The 19,258-nt window shown below is 38.7% G+C and overlaps 1 protein-coding gene across 1 annotated transcript in view; it reads right to left on the minus strand.

Annotated features, from left to right (window-relative positions):
- Nucleotides 1–3,386: 3,386 nt before the first annotated feature.
- The window catches only part of PLSCR4 (phospholipid scramblase 4), a 62,533-nt gene continuing 46,661 nt past the window's right edge, over nucleotides 3,387–19,258 (minus strand). The window contains exons 5-9 of the mRNA XM_033089919.1: nucleotides 18,516–18,558; nucleotides 17,321–17,547; nucleotides 8,248–8,409; nucleotides 6,786–6,944; nucleotides 3,387–5,573 (exon numbers count right to left, since the gene is read on the minus strand). Coding sequence (XP_032945810.1) covers nucleotides 5,526–5,573; nucleotides 6,786–6,944; nucleotides 8,248–8,409; nucleotides 17,321–17,547; nucleotides 18,516–18,558 — 639 coding nt within the window. The 3' untranslated portion in view covers nucleotides 3,387–5,525. The remainder of the gene's footprint in view (nucleotides 5,574–6,785; nucleotides 6,945–8,247; nucleotides 8,410–17,320; nucleotides 17,548–18,515; nucleotides 18,559–19,258) is intronic.

The raw sequence follows: 19,258 nt of genomic DNA on the forward strand, positions 1-19,258 counted from the left end.
TCTGAGCATGTATGGAGAAAATAAACAACGTAATCATGAGATACGTGGTATAATTTGACCTTCCAATTGTATTTACCATGCATTCAGCCTGCAGACAAGACTGTAAAATGCATCATGCATCTCATTCCCTCCAGCAGTGCCAAGAAGTTCACCTGGGCATATGACACAACCAGCCAGCCTAAACTGCTGATTAAATGGGACAGAAATACATAGCCTGTGAGAGGCTGCTAGTGACACGGCCTCTCCTGAATGAGCCAACATCCCACTGAACACACATGTCTTCTGTGGTCCTCAAAGACCACAATGTGTTTTGTTTGTTTAAATGTGTGTCTCGTACATTAGCCTGGGAACCCTGAGGGTAGAGATTATGTATTTTTCACCTTTGCATTCCCTCTGCCTTCAGAAATAGCTCAAGTGCCTGAGGTTAGTGGCTGCTCCATAAAGTAATCGGAGAGGAAGGTAAGATTTTTGACTGGCAACTATGACAAATATTTCGGTAACATATCCAGACTGTACTGTTAGTCATTAGGCAGATACTGAGTGAGTGTCGCCAAGGGCTATTATTAACCACGCTAAGTGTTATCACACTCCTCACACATTGCGATGCCTCACTTTGACTACCCCTGGAATGCAGCATCCTGGTTTTCTCTTTTCTGAGAGTTATAAACTTAAGAGGCCTAGGGGCAAATGGGAAATGCATTCTGGGTAGATCAATCAAGTTATGGGAAAATACCCATTTTCAATATTAGCTATCACTACCCAAAAAGCTGAATTTGGTATTAGTTTACTAAATCCAGAACTATGGGTTTCCCAAGCTTGCATCTTTCAATATAAATAAAATTAAACCTTGAACACAGCGCGGAGGCAAGGGGAGGGGTGGGGGGCGTGGGAAGGCCTGAAAAGTAGCCAGCTGTCCCAACACAAGCAGAATGCCATTTTCTGGAATCACTTATTCTATACTTGAACTTAACATCTAGTTGGTTAAAAATTCAGCTACTAAATTAGTCGGGCAACCAGGTTTTTGTGTAATTTCTGGGAAATCTGGTTATTAAAAAAAGCACTGTTTTAAAATGCATCCTTCACTGACATTACAAATTCTAGCAGCTTTCCTCCATGATATACTGGCATTGAAATCATACTTAAAATTTAAATGTGTTCTACATAAGTGGATTAAAAATAAGCATTTATAAATAACATATATGTATCAGAAAGCTAGTTACTACTATGCAACACTATAGAAATGACTTTATTGTATTAAACTTATATAAGAAATTTCTTGATAATTTGAAATTACTTCAAAAGTCCTTTTGGAAAAAAGTATCCTAAGACTGTCTATAATTATAATTTGGGCTTCTATAACAAAAATACCGTAGACTGGGTTGCTTATAAGACAACAAAATTTATTTCTCAGAGTTCTAGAAGTTTTAGATCAAGGCCCTGGCAGGTACTGTGTCTGGTGAGACCCACTTCCTGGTTCCCAAGGGGTGTCACCTGTGTCCTCACATGGCAGACGGGAAAGGGAGTTTGCTGGGTTCCCTTCATAAGGGCACTTAGCCCCTTCATAAGGTCTCTACTCTCTAACCACCTCCTAAAGGCTCACTGTCAAATACCATCACATTGGGGGTTCGATTTCAACATTTGAATTTCGGGTGACACACACATTGTCTAAAGCATCCCGCCCCTGGTCAGGACTAAATTCATGTCCTTCTCACATGCAACACACACATTCCATCTTAACAGCCAAAATGTCTTAACTTGTTTCAGAACAACTCAAAAGCCTAAGTCCAAAGTCTCATATATATCATCTAAATTGGATATGAGTGAGACTCAAGATATGACTCAGCCTGAGGCAAACTGCTTTCTGGCTGTGAACCTGTGAACCAAACAAACTAGGTGCTTCCAAAATACAATGGTGGGACAGGCATAGCATCGATATTCTCATTTCAAAAGGGAGAAAGAAGAAAGGAGTGACAGGTCCCAGGTAAGTCCAAGACCCAACAGGACAGACACCGTTAAACCTTAAAGCTCAAGAACAAGCTTTGACTCAATGCTCTGCCTTCCGGGCCCATTGGGGTGGCCACATCACCCGCAGGGCTGGGCAACATGTTCCCGCAGCCCCTACATCAGGGTCCCATGGCTCTCCAGGGTGAGGGTTCTGAGCCCAAGGCTCCCCCAGGTAGCTGTCCTTTGAAATCTAGGTGGAGGCAGCCATACCCCCTTGGCCTGTGCAGTCTGCACTCCAGTGGAGAAGGGGTCACAGGGACACCACCAGAGTCGGCAGCCTGTGCCCTCTGGAGGAGTGGCCACTGAAGCTCCTGCCACACCAGGGCCCACCAGAGCTGCATGTGGGGTGGCGGAAGAGCATGGCCCCAGAGTGCAGAGCAGAAACCCCACGTGAGGGAGCACCAGGCCTGTGCGGAGGTTCCCATAGGGGCTGGTGGCCCCTCTGAACTGCGCCGCCCCCTAAGCCCAGGACCTTGATAGGGGGCCTGGAATGTGAGTGGCAGCGCTGCTGATGACTGAATGGCCTTGGGGTCATTTTCCCGTTATCCTGGAGAACAGCACTGGGATTCCCTTGGGACGCTGATCCATGTCAGTCTCCTTGGCCACACCCTGAGTGCTGTCATTTGTCCGAAATATGGATGGGATGAGAATTTTCCAAGTCTTTAAATTCTGCTTCCTTTCTTGCTAAATTAATTCCATCTGTAAGTCATTTCTCTCTGCTCGCATTTTGCTATCGGCAGTCAGGGGGAGCCAAAGCGCATCTTAGACACTTTACTTAGAACACGCTTTAGCGAAACATCCAGTTTCGTTGCTTGGAAGTGCTACCTTTCACAAAATACTAGAATGCGGGCACAATTCAGCCACGCTCTTTGCTCCTTTATCACAAAGAGGCCTCTCCTCCAGTTTCAGGAACCCGTTGCTTATTTCCAGCTGAGACCTCGTCAGAATGGCCTTCACTGCCCATATTTCTACGAAGATTCTGTTCGGGATTACTCAGTCTCTAAAAAGGTTTAGCTACAGCTCTTCTCTTTTGTTTCCGAGCTCTCACCAGGATCATCTTTAAAATTCTGTTCATGGCAATCTAGGCTTTTTCTAGAATGTACCTCAAAATTCTTCCAGTCTCTACCAGTTACCTACTTTCAAGGCCACCTCCATAGTTTTTGGTATTTGTTACAGTAGCACCTCCCTTCTCAGTGCCAATTTCTGTCTTAAACCGTTTGGGCTGCTTTAACAAAAATACCATAGATGTGTTTGTTTAACCAAAAAGCTTTTATTTCTGGAGGAGGGGAAGTCCAAAGTCAAGGTGCTGACAGATTATAAGGGCACTAATCCCATTTGTGAGGGCTCCACCCACATGACCTATTCACCTCCCAAAGTCCTCACCTCACCATCACCCCACCATCACATTAGGGTAATTCATAAACTTTGGGGCAAATACAAACATTCAGCCTATAGTAAAGACTCAATCATAAGTAAAAAAAAAACTATTATTTTACTGTAAGCCATATTATATTTATTTAAAAGCCAAAAACAATATGATGATGCATGAAGACACAAATTTCAGAAAATATCTTTAATCAGTATTATCAATTTTACATAATGAAATACCATTAAGAAATATAGAACTTATAATACGAACTGTAGTATAAAAATATGGCACATGGTATTATTAAAGAAAAAGAAATTATAAGAGACATGTTAATACCACAAAAACTTTAAACAGAAATTTAAAATGTCATACGTTAAAAATAATTTTTTCTTAGTATTATGCAGTAGGTCTTGGAATGAGATGGAGGCAAAAATGAAAAGTTTATATAGATAAATTTTCTGAATACTATTTGTCTCATTTTCTATAGAAAATGTCAGACATTATTATAAGAAATAATGCGTACGTCTAAAACTGCAACTGCATTTTCAAATATAAGGTAATTAGTATTTTAGAAAGCAGCAGCTTTTACATTTGTCTTAAAAAGCTAGTAGTCACGCATAAAAATGAACATTATAAGAAACTGAGTAAAACAACTTTTGCCATGAAAAGATGAATATAATTAAAAAGTGAGGCACCTTTCTTTCATTTCAATAAGAACTGTGGGTAAGGGCCCTCATCTCAGAATAAACAAATCTAAGAACACTCATGTTTATTTAACACTCCATGTTTACTTAACATGGAGCAGAAGAATACATTCCATCCTCTGTACTGTGTTGAAAGAACACAGTCCACGTTCTGACAGGAAGCTAAAGTGCACAGAAGCAACTGTAGATTGATCAGAGTGCATTCACTAACACATTATGCTGTTAATTAGTTAATACAAACAAGTACAATTTATACTTGAACTACGTTGATCCAATACAAACAAGTACAATTTATACTTTTAACTACGTTGATCCAATGCAAACAAGTACAATTTATACCTTAACTACGTTGATCCTATACAATCTGTACTAATAAGCTATAGATCCCAGATAAGGAGCATGTTTACTGTTTTATTATTTTCTTTGCACAAATACAGATTTATTTAAAAAGCAGCAAAGCAATATTAAGCAGTATCAGAATTTATAGTTTGGGCTTTTACAAAGTGCCACACAGACTGTCACATTTCAAAATTTGAAAACAAAATTGCAACTCTTGCAATTAAAACACCACAGGGAATATCAGGGATCTTCTTGAAAGAAAAAAACAGTTATCTTCTCAGTGTCACATCAAACGAGATACAAAGTTTCAACAGGCAATCTCAGAGATTTGGCCAAACATATTTTATACATAAGGCATCTGTGACCAAGCGAGGTTAAATGTATTAAATGTAAGCTGTTTGTAAGGGCACTGATGTCTCTAAGTTGCTAAAAGATCTAGAATGACCATGGCCTTGGTCACCTCTCTTCTTGACAGTCGGACCTTGTCTTCATATAAGGCAGCGCCTGATTGTCCATACTAGCGAATAAAGGAACAGGCATGGAAAACATAAACCTTACAATAAAAAAACTTTTGTAACACAATCACGTTGTCCATTCAAACTTTTATGAATTTTACAAAATGAGGCTTTGATACATGTACACAAGTGAAATTTTCTGTACCATAAAACATAGTATTTTGGTCCGCCTTTCTTTTGTTTTTAAAAATGAAGAATATCATTCTTTTTACCTCAAATCAAATTTGTCTTCGGTAACAGTATGTTGATGGACGTTACCTGTTATGAGAGCTCTGGGATTCATTTTCCCCATCTCATGCTAAAGTGTTTTCAAGCTCATTGTATCTATATTTATTTGGTTAATGAGTCATAGGTTTTTCAGCATGACTGAAAGTCATAGCTTTTTCCTAGTCTAAGAAATAGACAAATAGACAGTCAATTGAAACAGACATCAGATTGTGTTCTTACTTTCTCAGCCTACCCGTCAAAACTAACACCAATAAAAATAATCTGTAAAAGCAGATAAATGTATTTGCAAACAATTGAGGGTTGACTGTAAGCCCAACCCAACTTTTCTAAACTTTTTAACCATACTTCCTGATTTGCTGTGTCCATTTATCTTGATGAATGTTGTACTGGAGATCTTTCAAAATACATGAAGTCCTGAAATTGGAAAAAGAATTTTATATATATAATTGTATGCATATAAGTAGATAATTAGATGCAATGTACAAAATATTATCATTTATAATTTATCTGGCAATTCTTCCATTCCAGTTAAGAATAATTCTGGGGGTCCCCCAAAAATGTATACAAGTGGACACTTTGGTCAATGTTGCTCAAGCAATAGTTCGCTGTAATCAGAAGTGTCTGGACGCTGATGGTAACCACTTTGAGCACCTCTGGACTTGCAGAAGTCAAATGTGACTTGTATTCATCTTTTGTTGTCAGTATATATTGAATATATAATTTTAATACAGTTTTCCTTTCTTAAAATGTCTATACATTTTTTTGGCACCCTCTGTAAATTTACAGAATCTCAGTCCACCCCACTCCCAGGACGTAAACTGAATCAGCATCTGAATTTTAACAAGATCCCCAGGGGATTCATATGTGCAATAAAGTTTGAGAAGAAATGGAAGAAAAAAGAGTAAATAAACCTAATAAATCTTTATAAAGTGGACCTAATATCAAAAGCAGGAATTACGAATTTAAAACTGTTGGTAGTCAATAAACTTCCCCTTTGGGGTACTAATTAACTAAATTTTTACTGTTTGGAAAGAGAGGAAACACTTGATAATTAATATCAAATATGTTAAATATACCAATTATAATATGTTAATTAGATTTTTTGGGTAAGTACTGTCAATTTTATTTCTATTCTTTACTTATGAATATTAATAATTAGTCAGAAATAGAGCAAGAGAACTGCACCTAATAAACCTAAGGGTAGAACAACCCCAGGTAGTAGTACATGGACAGAGAGGCTGCACGGAAGAGGGAGGGGAAGGACCTCCGCTTTAGAGTGATTTTCTTTCATTAAGACATCGCAGGACAGACATTTTCAAGTAATGAGAATAATAAACATGCGGTGATGACAATATACCCACCGGATGCCTAATATGCACCCTCCTGACCCTTTTCCTCATGATAATTAATATTCATAACCATGAAAAATACAAGTCTTTTTATCTCCACGTTACAGACGAGGAGACTGAGGCTTCCAAGTATTACACCCTTTACAAAACACATAACTAGTAAGTGGTAGAGACGGAAGTTGGTCTGGTGTCAGAGCGTATTGCCTTTCTACTACACGACACGGCTTCTCATCAGAAAGATAATCCGCTCAAGCTAAGTCAAGAACAAAAGGCTTACGATGAGGAAGCACGCTCCAAAAATCATGGCTTTCATCTTCACGTCCAGGTCTAAGGGGAAGCGAATGTCAAAGTGGTCAGCATTGCCCATGCCTGACATCAAGCCGTTCCACTTCCTGATGATGCTGCCGATGTCAGACACGCCGTCGAGGGAGGTGACCTGCACGGGTAAGGATTTCACTTTCAGGGACTGAGAAAATCATACTGCATGATTTATTCTGCTGGCAAGCAGCGTCCACTGAGATAGCATAAATACAGCACAGGAAACGAATACAGTAATAACATAATTTCAAACTGGAAATGATGGCCAAGAAGGAGTCTGTGCTCTGCAACTGGTTAATAACTGAGCTAGGGTACATCGCACACTTCTCACACTGCTCTTTCCTCATCCTCAAACGAGTTACTAGAGAGGTGTAATTGATTCTGAAATTCTGCTCCACATAGCAAAGGGTGGGAACTGGGGACTGGGAGGGAATCTCGTCCAGTCTAGGGAAACGCGTGAGCAAAAGCAATGAGGCTTGGTTGTGTGCACTTTACAAACTCCACATAATCACTTAAGCTTTTGTGGACCAAAGGAGCCTCCCCTATCTTCTTAAATTACGCCAGGATCCGTAAGGACTTCAGCTTGTAAATGGAGGACACTGGCACTTGCCAGATGAAAAGAAAACACTCAGATACTAACTTGGGGTGATCAGAATGATCCCACACATCCCGCCCCTGGAACTGGCTTATCTACATTTTCTATTGTGTTGCATGGCTTTTTAAAAAATAAGCAGTGTTGGATGACATGGTCACATAAGGCAGGTATCATAGGAAACACCTGAATGAGCACTATTAGATGATAAGCTTTGCCAAATTGCAAGGCATTTAGAAGGATTAAGAAGCTCAGGAAAAATGCTGAGGAATCTCCTTTGCCAGATTCACAGGATTATAAGCAATCATTTTATATCCAGAGATAAAGGCAAAACAGAAGGATTTTTCTCTTTTTCCTGATAAAATGTTATAACCTATTATGAGTTGCATCCATATGATCAGTGCTGTCCTGTTTCTTCAGGACACAGACAGAATTCTATCCTGCAATTAAGCAGTTTGCACAGCCTGCATGTTCTATAATATGCTGGGCACATTCGTTACTCAGGACCTATTCTCTGATCCTGGAAACCTTTGATAAAAGTGTTTAATTAAATACAACCAAGAAGAAAATAGATTATGGCAGGCTATTTCTTCTCAGGTTTAATGGCTTCATGGTGTCTCTTACCTTTATCAAACAGATCATAAAAAAGGAGCTCACGTTGGAAAACATGAAGCAATCCACAAACCATAATTTGAAAATCATCTGATGTCAGCCAGTTAACTCTTTACTCATGAAAAAATCATGTAAAACCAAATCATTCTAAAATCTGTTAATACATGTACATGTAAGAAAATAAAATAGTAGAAACATGGTTTTTACATTTGTTTACCTCAAAAACAGAATCTGAACCACAGCCATAGGTTGAACACGGCCCACGCACATGCATCATGTTTTCTTTCTTCGCATTTTGGATGCTGTAAACCGCCCTGCACAGGTTCCAGTGCTCCAAGACAAAGCCAATGGTGACACCGGGAGGACACTGCACCTCCAGCTGCAAATGAAGCAGCGACAGAGGTGAGGATGCTGGATACATACACACACACACACACACACACACACACACACACACACACACACCTAGATGTGTTCTTAACCCATTTGAGGACTGGGGAAATTGTTACCGGGGAAGAGTCTTCCATTTTACCTCGGCTATTTCCTAGGCTTGTATTTCAGTGAACAGTCTGGAGAGATGAGGTCATGCTTCCCTTTGGGACAAAGTTACTACTAATCATATAGTGGCCAGAAGCTCAGTGTTTCTCAGCTATATATGGGGTATCTGCCTGGGCTCCTGAGTCAACCCCACAGGACTTGGGACAAGGGGACCTAAACACACATTCTAATGTTCATACTGCTTTCTGTGCTGTAACACGGATCTCTGTCTCTGATCAAGATGTCTCACGTCTTCTGGCATAATCGACAAAAAAGCAACAAGCTAACTTCTTAGACTGACAGACATGACAATTATAATAGAAAACAAGAGAAAAGAGACATTCTGAAAACTGTATATTGGAAAAACAACAGGATGTGTTATGGGTATATAAAACCATTTGTAAGAGTTTTAAAATACTGTCCACTACTCTCTTTTCAGATAATTATCTCTATAACATTCCTTTGTGGAGAACTAAGATCTTCATATCTGATAATAACAAAAGTCACAAAATTGAATTATCTGGTAAAAGACCAAAGTAAAAGTTCTACTGACAATTCTCGTGTCATATATACTTTCCTAAGAATTTTGATTCTCCTGGGTCTCATCACCAGGCAGGACTACACAGCTCAAGAATTGGCAAACCAAAGTACTATTCATATACATACAATCACACATATATACAAACATAGAAATTTAATAGCTTCTGAGGATAGAGATTTCATAAAAATTTACGCTTCAGATAAAAAAACATCAAAACTGTACACAAATAAATTACTTTTAAAAGAATTTGTATCAAAATGGCAGCGTGAGGTGAGCCTCTGGAAATCTCCCCTGGAATTTACACCAAATCAAACAACTATAACTCCACAAAGGATTCCCTGCACAGCAGACAGGCAAGACGAAGACTCTGCGTGCTGAATTCACCTAAAGGTGAGCAAATCACGTGAGTGGGGGAGGACGGAAGGGAGAAGTGCGGAGATGGAGCCGCGGGCGCAGGGCGCAGACCTGGCTCAGTGCTCCGAGCTCTCTGCGTCCCGGAAACACCACAGCTGCGGGAGAGGGAAGAACTCAGACTGCTAGGGCTCCGCTAATGGCCCACAGGGCTGAGGGGGCAGCATATAACACGGCTGAACGCAATGCTCATGGCAGAGACCTTGGAGCAAAGACTGAGGAAAGGGGGCTGAAAACAGTGGTTTAAGCCCTCACTGCCGAGCAGAGAACAGAAGTCGTAGGCACTGAGACTAGCCCCCACATCTCTACCCTCCCAGAGCTTGCCCTGCCCCCACCTTCCCAGTGCTAGAAGCAGAACAGTAGAAGTGTCAGATCAAAAGAACAGAGTATTTGGAGTTCTGAGAACTGTGGTCCGCAGGCATTGATTCGCAGCCCAACTAGTTCCGACAAAGGGGAGGGAGCTGTAAAAGCAGGACTGGCTGTGGTGGTGGCCACAGCCATTGCTCTGGGCCACCTCTCACAACTCACCCCGCCCCTGTCCCCACCTATCTGGGTGGATCCCTGCAGGAGTAAACAGAATTGCTGAAACACACGGGCTCTAATTTGGTGCAGGAAGAGCTTTGGAACTTCAAAAGCTCTCCACATCCCCACAGGGACGCAGCCCCCTATGACCCAGGCGAACTGTTACCAGAGGAGAAATCCGCCTTCCAGGGAATCCCCCCATTGTGTGAGAAGCTGGAATAGTGCAGAGAAAACATAACAATACAGTGTGAGAGAGAAAAAAGGGCTGCAGTCACAGGGAAAATAAAACATTCTACCAACACGTAATGGAAAACAAAAGAAAGACCTCTTCTTATCAACCTGTTGCAGAACCCACTCCAGTAGATGTCTAGGAAGAGAAATAATAAATCATTAATTGCCATGAATAACCAGCAGAACATGACAGCTCAGAAAGAAAAAGTTTCTTTCTGACCTCCAGAAAACGAGGTTAAACATACGGAAATATGTGACTTAAACGACAGAGAATTCAAGATTGCAGTTCTGAAAAAACTCAACGAGATGCAGGAAAATACAGAAAGGCAGTTTCATGAGCTCAGAAAAACTATCAAGGAACAACACGAGCATTTTACCAAAGAGATTGAAATTTTAAAAAAGAACCAAATAGAATTTCTGGAGATTAAGAACTCAATAGAAGAAATTAAAAATGAAATAGCCAGCTTAGGAAGTAGAGTTGACCAGATGGAGGAAAGAATCAGTGACATCGAAGATTGAAACCTGGAAATTACACGGATGGAAGAAAAAGAAACTTGAGACTTAAAAGAAGTGAAAGAACTCTACAAGAACTTTCTGACTCCATGAGAAAGAGTAATATAAGAATAATGGGCATACCAGACGGAGAAGAAAGAGAGAAGGGAACAGAGAATATTCAGACAAATAGTCAACAAAAACTTTCCAAACTTGTGGAAAGAACTGGATCCTCGAATCCAAGAAGCAAATAGAACACCTAATTACCCCAACTCCAACAGGCCTTCTCCAAGGCACACTGTATTGAACCTGTAAAAATTAACGACAAAGAAAGAATCCTCAAGGCAGCCAGGGAAAAGAAGACGGTAACCTACAAAGGAAAGCCCATAAGATAATCATCAGATTTTTCAGCAGACACTCTACAAGCCAGGAGGGAGTTGAACCAAATATTCAAACTATTGAAAGAGAGAAATTATGAGCCAAGGATAATATACCCAGCAAACATATCCTTTAGATATGAAGGAGGAATAAAGACCTTTACAGACATACAGAAGCTGAGGGAATTTTCTAATACACGACCTGCACTACAAGAAATACCAAAGGAAACTATTTGACCACCATCAACAGGGACAATTTGTGGCAACCAAAACATAAAAAGAGGGAGAGTAAAGGCCTGAACCGGAATATGGGAATGGAGAAAATAGGCATGCTGAAGAAAATGGGATACTCTAAATATCAAACCTTCTTCTACATAAACTTAAGGGTAAATGCTCAAAAAAAATCCAGAAATGAAATATATACTGCAATAAATAAACAGAGGGAAACATCATAGAATACCACCACAAAGAAATAATAGACAACAACAAAAAGGCAAAGAAACCATGGAGACTCACACAGCCTTACCAGAAAACTAAAGATATAATGACAGGAAATCCTCACATATCAATAATCACCCTAAATATAAATGGACTGAACTCACCAATAAAAAGGCACAGAATAGGAGACTGGATCAAAAAACTAAAGCCAACCATATGCTGTCTCTAAGAGACACATCTCAGCTACAAGGAGAGGCATAGACTCAAAGTGAAAGGGTGGAAACTGATACTCCAAGCAAATGGTATCCAGAGAAAATCAGGTGTAGCTATACTGATATCAGATGAAACAGACTTCAGGGTGAAAAAGATAACAAGAGACAAAGATGGACATTTCATAATGGGAAAGGGGACTATACAACAAGAAGACATAACAGTCATCAATATTTATGCCCCCAATCAGGGAGCACCAAAATATACCAAGCAACTACTAACAAAACTAAAGGGAGAAATTGACCAAAACACAATTATACTAGGGGACTTAAATACATCATGGACAGCTATGGATAGATCATCCAAATAGAAAATAAATAATGAAATAGCAGCCCTAAATGACACATTAGATGAAATGGACATAATTGACATTTATAGAGCACTTCATCCTAAAACATCAGACTATACATTCTTTTCTAGTGTACATGGAACATTCTCAAGGATAGACCATATATTGGGACATAAAACTAACCTTAGCAAATTTAAGAAGATTGAAATCATACCAAGCATATTCTCTGATCACAAGGCTTGGAAATTGGATATCAACTGCAAAAAAAAAGCAGGATAAACCACAAATACATGGAGATTAAACAACATACTTTTAAAGATTGACCGGGTCAAAGAAGAAATTGGAGAGATCAAAAGATACATAGAAACAAATGACAATGAAAATACATCCTACCAAAATTTTTGGGATGCAGCGAAAGCAGTTTTCAGAGGGAAATTTATATCATTACAGGCCTATCTCAAGAAACAAGAAAAATCCCAAATAAATAACCTCATGTTACACCTTAAAGAACTAGAAAAGAAGAACAAATGAAACCTAAGATCAGCAGAAGAAAGGAAATAACAAAAATCAGAGCAGAACTAAATGAAATAGAGAACAAAAAGACAATTGAAAAAATTAATGTGACAAACAGCTGGTTCTTTCAAAAGATTAACAAAATTGACAAACCCTTGGCTAGGCTAAGATAAAAAGATAAAAGACACTAATAAACAAAATTAGAAATGAAAAAGGGGAAGTTATCACGATGCCACAGAAATACAAAGGATCATCCAAGAATACTATGAAGGACTACATGCCACCAAATTCAATAACCTAGAAGAAATACACAAGTTCTTAGAAACATATAGCCTTCCTAGGCTGAACCATGAAGACCTGGAAAATCTAAAGAGACCGATCACCAGTAATGAAATTGAATCAGTTATCCAAAACGTTCCCAAAAGCGAAAGTCCAGGACCAGATTGTTTCACTAGTGAATTCTACCAAACCTTCAAAGAGGATCTAATACCAATCCTGCTCAAACTCTTTCCAAAAAATTGAAGAAGAGATAGTACTCCCTGACTCATTTTATGACACCAACATTACCCTGATACCAAAACCTGGGAAGGACAACACACAAAAAAGAAAACTATAGACCAATATCTCTGATGAATACAGATGCAAAAATCCTAAACAAAAGTCTAGCAAATCGAATGCAACAATGCATTAAAAAGATTATTCATCACAGCCAAGTGGGGTTCATCCCAGGGGCACAAGGATTGTTCAACATACGCAAATCCATCAATGTGATATATCGCATAAACAAAATAAAGGACAAAAATCATATGATTATATCAATTGATGCAGAAACAGCATTTGACAAGATACAATATCCATTTATGATTAAAACACTTAATAAAATAGGTATAGAAGGAAAATATCTCAACATAATAAAGGCCATATATGACAAACCCTCAGCTAATCTCATAATTAACAGTGAAAAACTGAAGCCCTTCGCTCTACGTTCGGGAACACGACAGGGCTGTCCCCATCACCTCTGCTTTTCAACATAGTGTTGGAAGTCCTCGCCAGAGCAATCAGGAAATACAAAGAAATGAAAGGCATCCGAATTGGGAATAAAAAAGTTAAATTGTCATTCTTTGCAGATGACATGATGCTATATATAGAAAACCCTAAAGACTCCACCAAAAAGCTATCAGAAACAATCAACGAATACAGTAAAGTTGCCGGCTGCAAAATCAACGTACAAAAGTCCACTGCATTCCTATACTAACAACGAAATCTCAGAAAAGGAAATTAAAAAAGCAATTCCTTTTGCAATTGCAGCAAAAAGAATAATATACCTAAGAATAAACTTAACCAAGGATGTGAAATACCTATATGCTGAAAAGTACAAGACATTCTTAAAAGAAATTGAAGAAGACACAAAGAAATGGAAAAACATTCTGTGCTCATGCATTGGAAGAATCAACATAGTTAAAATGGCCATATATACAGAATTAATGCAAAGGAATATACAGATTTAATGCAATCCCCATCAAAATCCCAATGGCATTTTTTAAAGAAATAGAACAAAAAATCATCAGATTTGTTTGGAATCACAAAAAATCCCGGATAGCCAAAGCAATCTTAAGAAAAAAGAACAATGCTGGAGGTATCACACTCCCCGTCTTTAGCTTGTATTATAGGGCAACAATAATCAAAACAGCATGGTATTGGCAGAAAAACAGACACGTAGACCAATGAATAGAACTGAGAGGCCAGAAATAAACCCCCATAAATATGGACACATAATTTTGACAAAGAAGCAAAAAACATACAATGGAGAAAAGACAGCCTCTTCAATAAATGGTGCGGGCAGAATTGGAAAGCGACGTGCAAAAGAATCAAACTGGACTGGTATCTGTCACCATGTAACAAAATTAATTCAAAATGGATCAAAGACTTAATTAAGTATAAGACCTGAAACAATAAACTGCATAGAAGAAAACATAGGTACTAAACTCATGGATCTTGGGTTCAAAGAACATTTTATGATTTTGACTCTACAGGCAAGGGAAGTAAGAGCTAAAATAAATGAGTGGGACTAGATCAAACTTAAAACTTCTGCACAGCAAAAGAAACCATCGACAAAATAAAGCGGCAACCAACTGAATGGGAGAAGATTTTTGCAAACAGTGCCTCCCATAAGGGGCTAATAAGGGAACTCATGAAACTCAACAACAAAAAAACAAACAACCCAATTGAAAAATGGGCAGACGACCTGAAGAGACATTTCTCCAAAGAGGACATACAAATGGCAAATAGACATATGAAAAAATGCTCAACATCACTAATCATCAGAGAAAGGCAAATAAAAACCACAATGAGGCATCACTTCACCTCAGTCAGAATGGCTATCATCAACAAGACAAATAGTAACAAGTGTTGGAGAGGCTGTGGAGAAAAAGGAACCCTCATACACTGTTGGTGGGAATGCAGACTGGTGCAACCGCTATGGAAGGCAGTGTGGAGGTTCCTCTAAAAATTAAAAATAGAATTACCGTACGACCCAGCAATCCCACTCCTAGGTATCTACCCAAAAAATCTGAAAACATTTATCCATAAATACATGTGTGCTCCAATGTTCATTGCAGCTTTATTTATGGTGGCCAAGACATGGAAACAACCAAAGTGTCCTTCGATAGATGAATGGGTAAAGAAGTTGTGGTATATATACACAATGGAATACTATTCGGTGGTAAGAAAAAATGAAATAGGACCATTTGTGACAACATGGATGGATCTTGAGAACGTAATGCTAAGCGAAATAAGTCAGACAGAAAAAGCAGAGAACCATATGACTTCACTTTTGGTATATAAGCCAAAAACAACAAAAGAACCAGACAAACAAATCAGAAACAAAAACTCATAGACACAGACAATAGATTAGTGGTTACCAGAGGGTAAGGAGGGAGAGGGTGGGAGATGAGGGTAAAGGGAATCAAATATATGGTGATGGAAGGAGAACTGACTCTGGGTGGTGAACACACAGTGGGATTTATAGATGATGTAATACAGAATTGTACACCTGAAATCTATGTAACTTTACTAACAATTGTCACCCCAATAAACTTTAATGAAAAAAAAAAGAATTTGTATCATTCAACCATAAAAACGAATGAATTATTAATATATGTCCGAGTTGCATGACTCTCTAGGTAACGACATTTGAAAATAGCCAATCCTAAAAGGTTCCAAACTATGTGATTCTATTTTTGTCATTCTTGAAATAACAAAATTATAGATGTAGAACAGATTAGTGGGTTCCAGGGTTTAGGGATGAAGAGAAGGGAGGGAGATAGGGATAGTTATAAAAGGGTTGGTTGGTTTTTTGTTTGTTTGTTTGTTTGTTTTTGTGGTGTTAGAACTATTTGGTATTTGAATTGTGGTGGTGAATAAAGAAATGCACATAGTTGATAAAACTAAACACACACACATGAATACAAGTAAAACTGGAAAATCAGAAAAAAATCTAGATAATGTTGTGGACAAAAGTTCCGTCCATTGGACTAAGGCTGTAATATTGATTTGCTTAACTCTATCCTGGCTTCCTATAATCTTGGAAGGCTGCACTTAGAGGCATTGATATGCAAAGCCCAACTCATAAATACAAAAAAAAAAATGCTTACTATACAAAAGCATCAAGGATAGAGGTGCAAATTCACCTCAAATATAAGGTTGTGTGTGTGTGTGTGTGTGTGTGTGTGTGTGTGTGTGTATGATAAAGGAGTAAGATATCTGAGAATAGCTAATATCCATTGAACACTATCCTGTTTGCCAGGCACTGAGCTAAGCAGCTGACATTCCTTTATAATACTACTTAATCCTCAAAACAATCATCACATGAGATAGATACTATTAATATCTTTATTTTACAGGTGAATAAATCAAGGCACAGAGAAGGCTGTAAATAAATTACTACTGTAAATGCTGGTACTTAGCATATCACTGAAATATCCCAATAATCCGAGGGGGTATTGTTCTGCCCAGTTTATGTACAACACTGAGGCTCAAAGAGGTTAACTAAATTGTAGAAATGTAAGTAGGTGACACATCTAAAATTCAGATCTCGCGGACCTCTCTCTAAACCACTTTTCCTTCCCTGTAGCAAACAACGTTCCCTGTACAGGTTGCAGAAGAGTAACCAAACTGTCAATCAGAATACCTGCTGTCTAGTTCTAGCACTGTCACCGACCGAGTGTAACACCATCTGCAGGCATTTAGTCTTTTTTTCTTTATTTACAGCAAGGTGTAGATTGTGATGGATAAAGTAAAAGGATCCAAAGTTCCTTACAATTCTATAAGCGTATATTTACATTTAGCTTACTTTCTCTGGGGACGATTAGATAAATGTGTGTAACTACTGTAATAGGCGATAGGTGAATTTCTAATTCAGTACACAACTGATAGAACTGTGATCACTGAATCAGTAATTTGTGCTTGAACCACCAATTAGCACCGAAGAGCCGGAACCCACAAGGAAAAAGCCCTTTCTGATTTTCCTTAGGTGAGACAATCTGGCTTCCTCCCTCCTCTCTATCTGCAGAGCCAGTGAAAAAACCCTCCTGTATAGTTGGCGAAGGAGCACAACTATGCTGAGAAGACCTGGATCAGGAAGAAACAATGGAAACTTCCATCCTCTGACCTCTTGCCTGGTGGAGGGACAACAGAAGCAACAGCAGGTGCATCTGAACGGTCTCTGCATTGTCATGATTTCGCGGCCCATATAGTCAGTGACCCGGAGGACAAAGGGCCGCAGTGTCCGATAAGCATTCCTGGTAAAGTCGTCTGTATCTTCAGTTACAGTGTAAATCATCTGGTCCAGGTTATTTTTAATATCGTATTTATTATTAGTTTCAAAACATGTCATCACTAAAAAACAAAATGAGATAGCCATCTTAATTTAGAAGTAGTTAAAATGGGCCTCAAGAGCAATAAGAGGTATAAACCTCCAGTTATTAAAAACAAAAAAGTCATGGGGATGTAATGTAAGGAAAATAGTATTATCGGAATAACCATGTGTGGTGACAGATGGTGACTAGACTTATTCTGGTGATCGCATTGCAAGGAATATAAATGTTGAATCACTATGTTGTACACTAGAACCTCAACTATACTTTAATAAAAATAATAAAAAAAGAAGTCCTTTTAGGGGCTTAAAACAAAATAGCTTTTTAAAAACTTCAGGTAAAATTAGAACACCAATATAATTCATACAGCCTTTAAGTACTTAAGTAATTTTGAAAATTTAAAACATTTATTTTAAGAAGTTCAGTGTAAAATGATTTTTTAAACTTTTCCACATAACAGCAGAGATTAGAACTATATTCCTAGAGTACCTGAATTCAGAAAACATTAACTATAAAACCATTTACATGTGTAGATCTGGTACGATGACGGCCCATAATCTAGCAAGGATGAATTGAGAACAAATAGGATTATGTTTCCTGTGATTTCTTCTTACTTCCAAAATAAGGGAACTGGACTGGAACTCAGCAGATTAGATTCTATTTCCATCTTTGCCAGATTAGTTGACCCTGGCTAACTAATTTAGACTCTCAGCTCCCTCCTTTTCTCATCCATGAGAATTTAATATGGAGGAGCTGGGATGGGTAAAAGGTAGGGCGGTTGAACAGATAAAACGAAAATCCTTTTCAAGTCTGAGTTTACATATGATGTACAAATAAACAAAGTAATTCTTTCTTACTTTTTTGAAAAGAGGATATCCTTTTCTCTTTGAACCATTAACAAGTGATCAATATTAATAAGGAACTAGATACTGGATAATGCAAATTTCTACCTGATTCAAATACTGCTGAACACTACTGAATTATACATACTTTCCAGAGGTTCAAAATGCTGAAGAACATGTATGTTGTCCAGCTGTTGGGACAGAACAAAGAAATTAGGAGACAGAAATAACAGAATTAAATCAAACCAGCATTAGAAAAGAAAACTGATGAGATCGATCAATACCAAAATATCTTTTTGAAACTGAATAGAATAAAATATATATATTTTTTAATCCAATGGAATTAGCCTATCTGTACCTCACCAGACGGTTATTAGGAGAGCTGTCCAGATAGGAAAAACACTTCTGCAGCTCCATTGTAAAAGATTGAAACATCTGTCTAAAATAGCAGAAAATCACCTTCCTGCCACCGTAACACCATCTAGGAGAAGCTGGTTGACATAGACTGTTCCTAGCTCAGTTCCCCCTCACTGGTCTCTCCGACATGTCACCCACAGATTGGAGTGGCTCAGGAAGTTCAGGATGGAATTAATACAGTCCTGGCCCTGAGAAAGAACTTTTCTCAGTGGTTCAGGGGAGTCAGTCGGCCAGGGTGCACTCCCCACAGGAGTGTCCAGGTACTTTTAAGAGATTACTGTACTGATTTCCATCCACTTGAGGCCCTAACTGCCAAGACCTCCTCAGGGGCACACTGCAGTAACGGAGGGTCCGAGAGGGCAGGAAGCATATGAATAAGCTTAGGGCAAAGGATGGGAAACTTTCTGGGGTGGCATCCCTGGAAAAGGAGGTTGGGAATATTAAATAAACGCTACCTTAACGTTACTTAGGAAT

The sequence above is a fragment of the Rhinolophus ferrumequinum genome, chromosome 2 (assembly GCF_004115265.2).
Source record: "Rhinolophus ferrumequinum isolate MPI-CBG mRhiFer1 chromosome 2, mRhiFer1_v1.p, whole genome shotgun sequence".
In the NCBI taxonomy this organism is placed as follows: Eukaryota; Metazoa; Chordata; class Mammalia; order Chiroptera; family Rhinolophidae; genus Rhinolophus; species Rhinolophus ferrumequinum.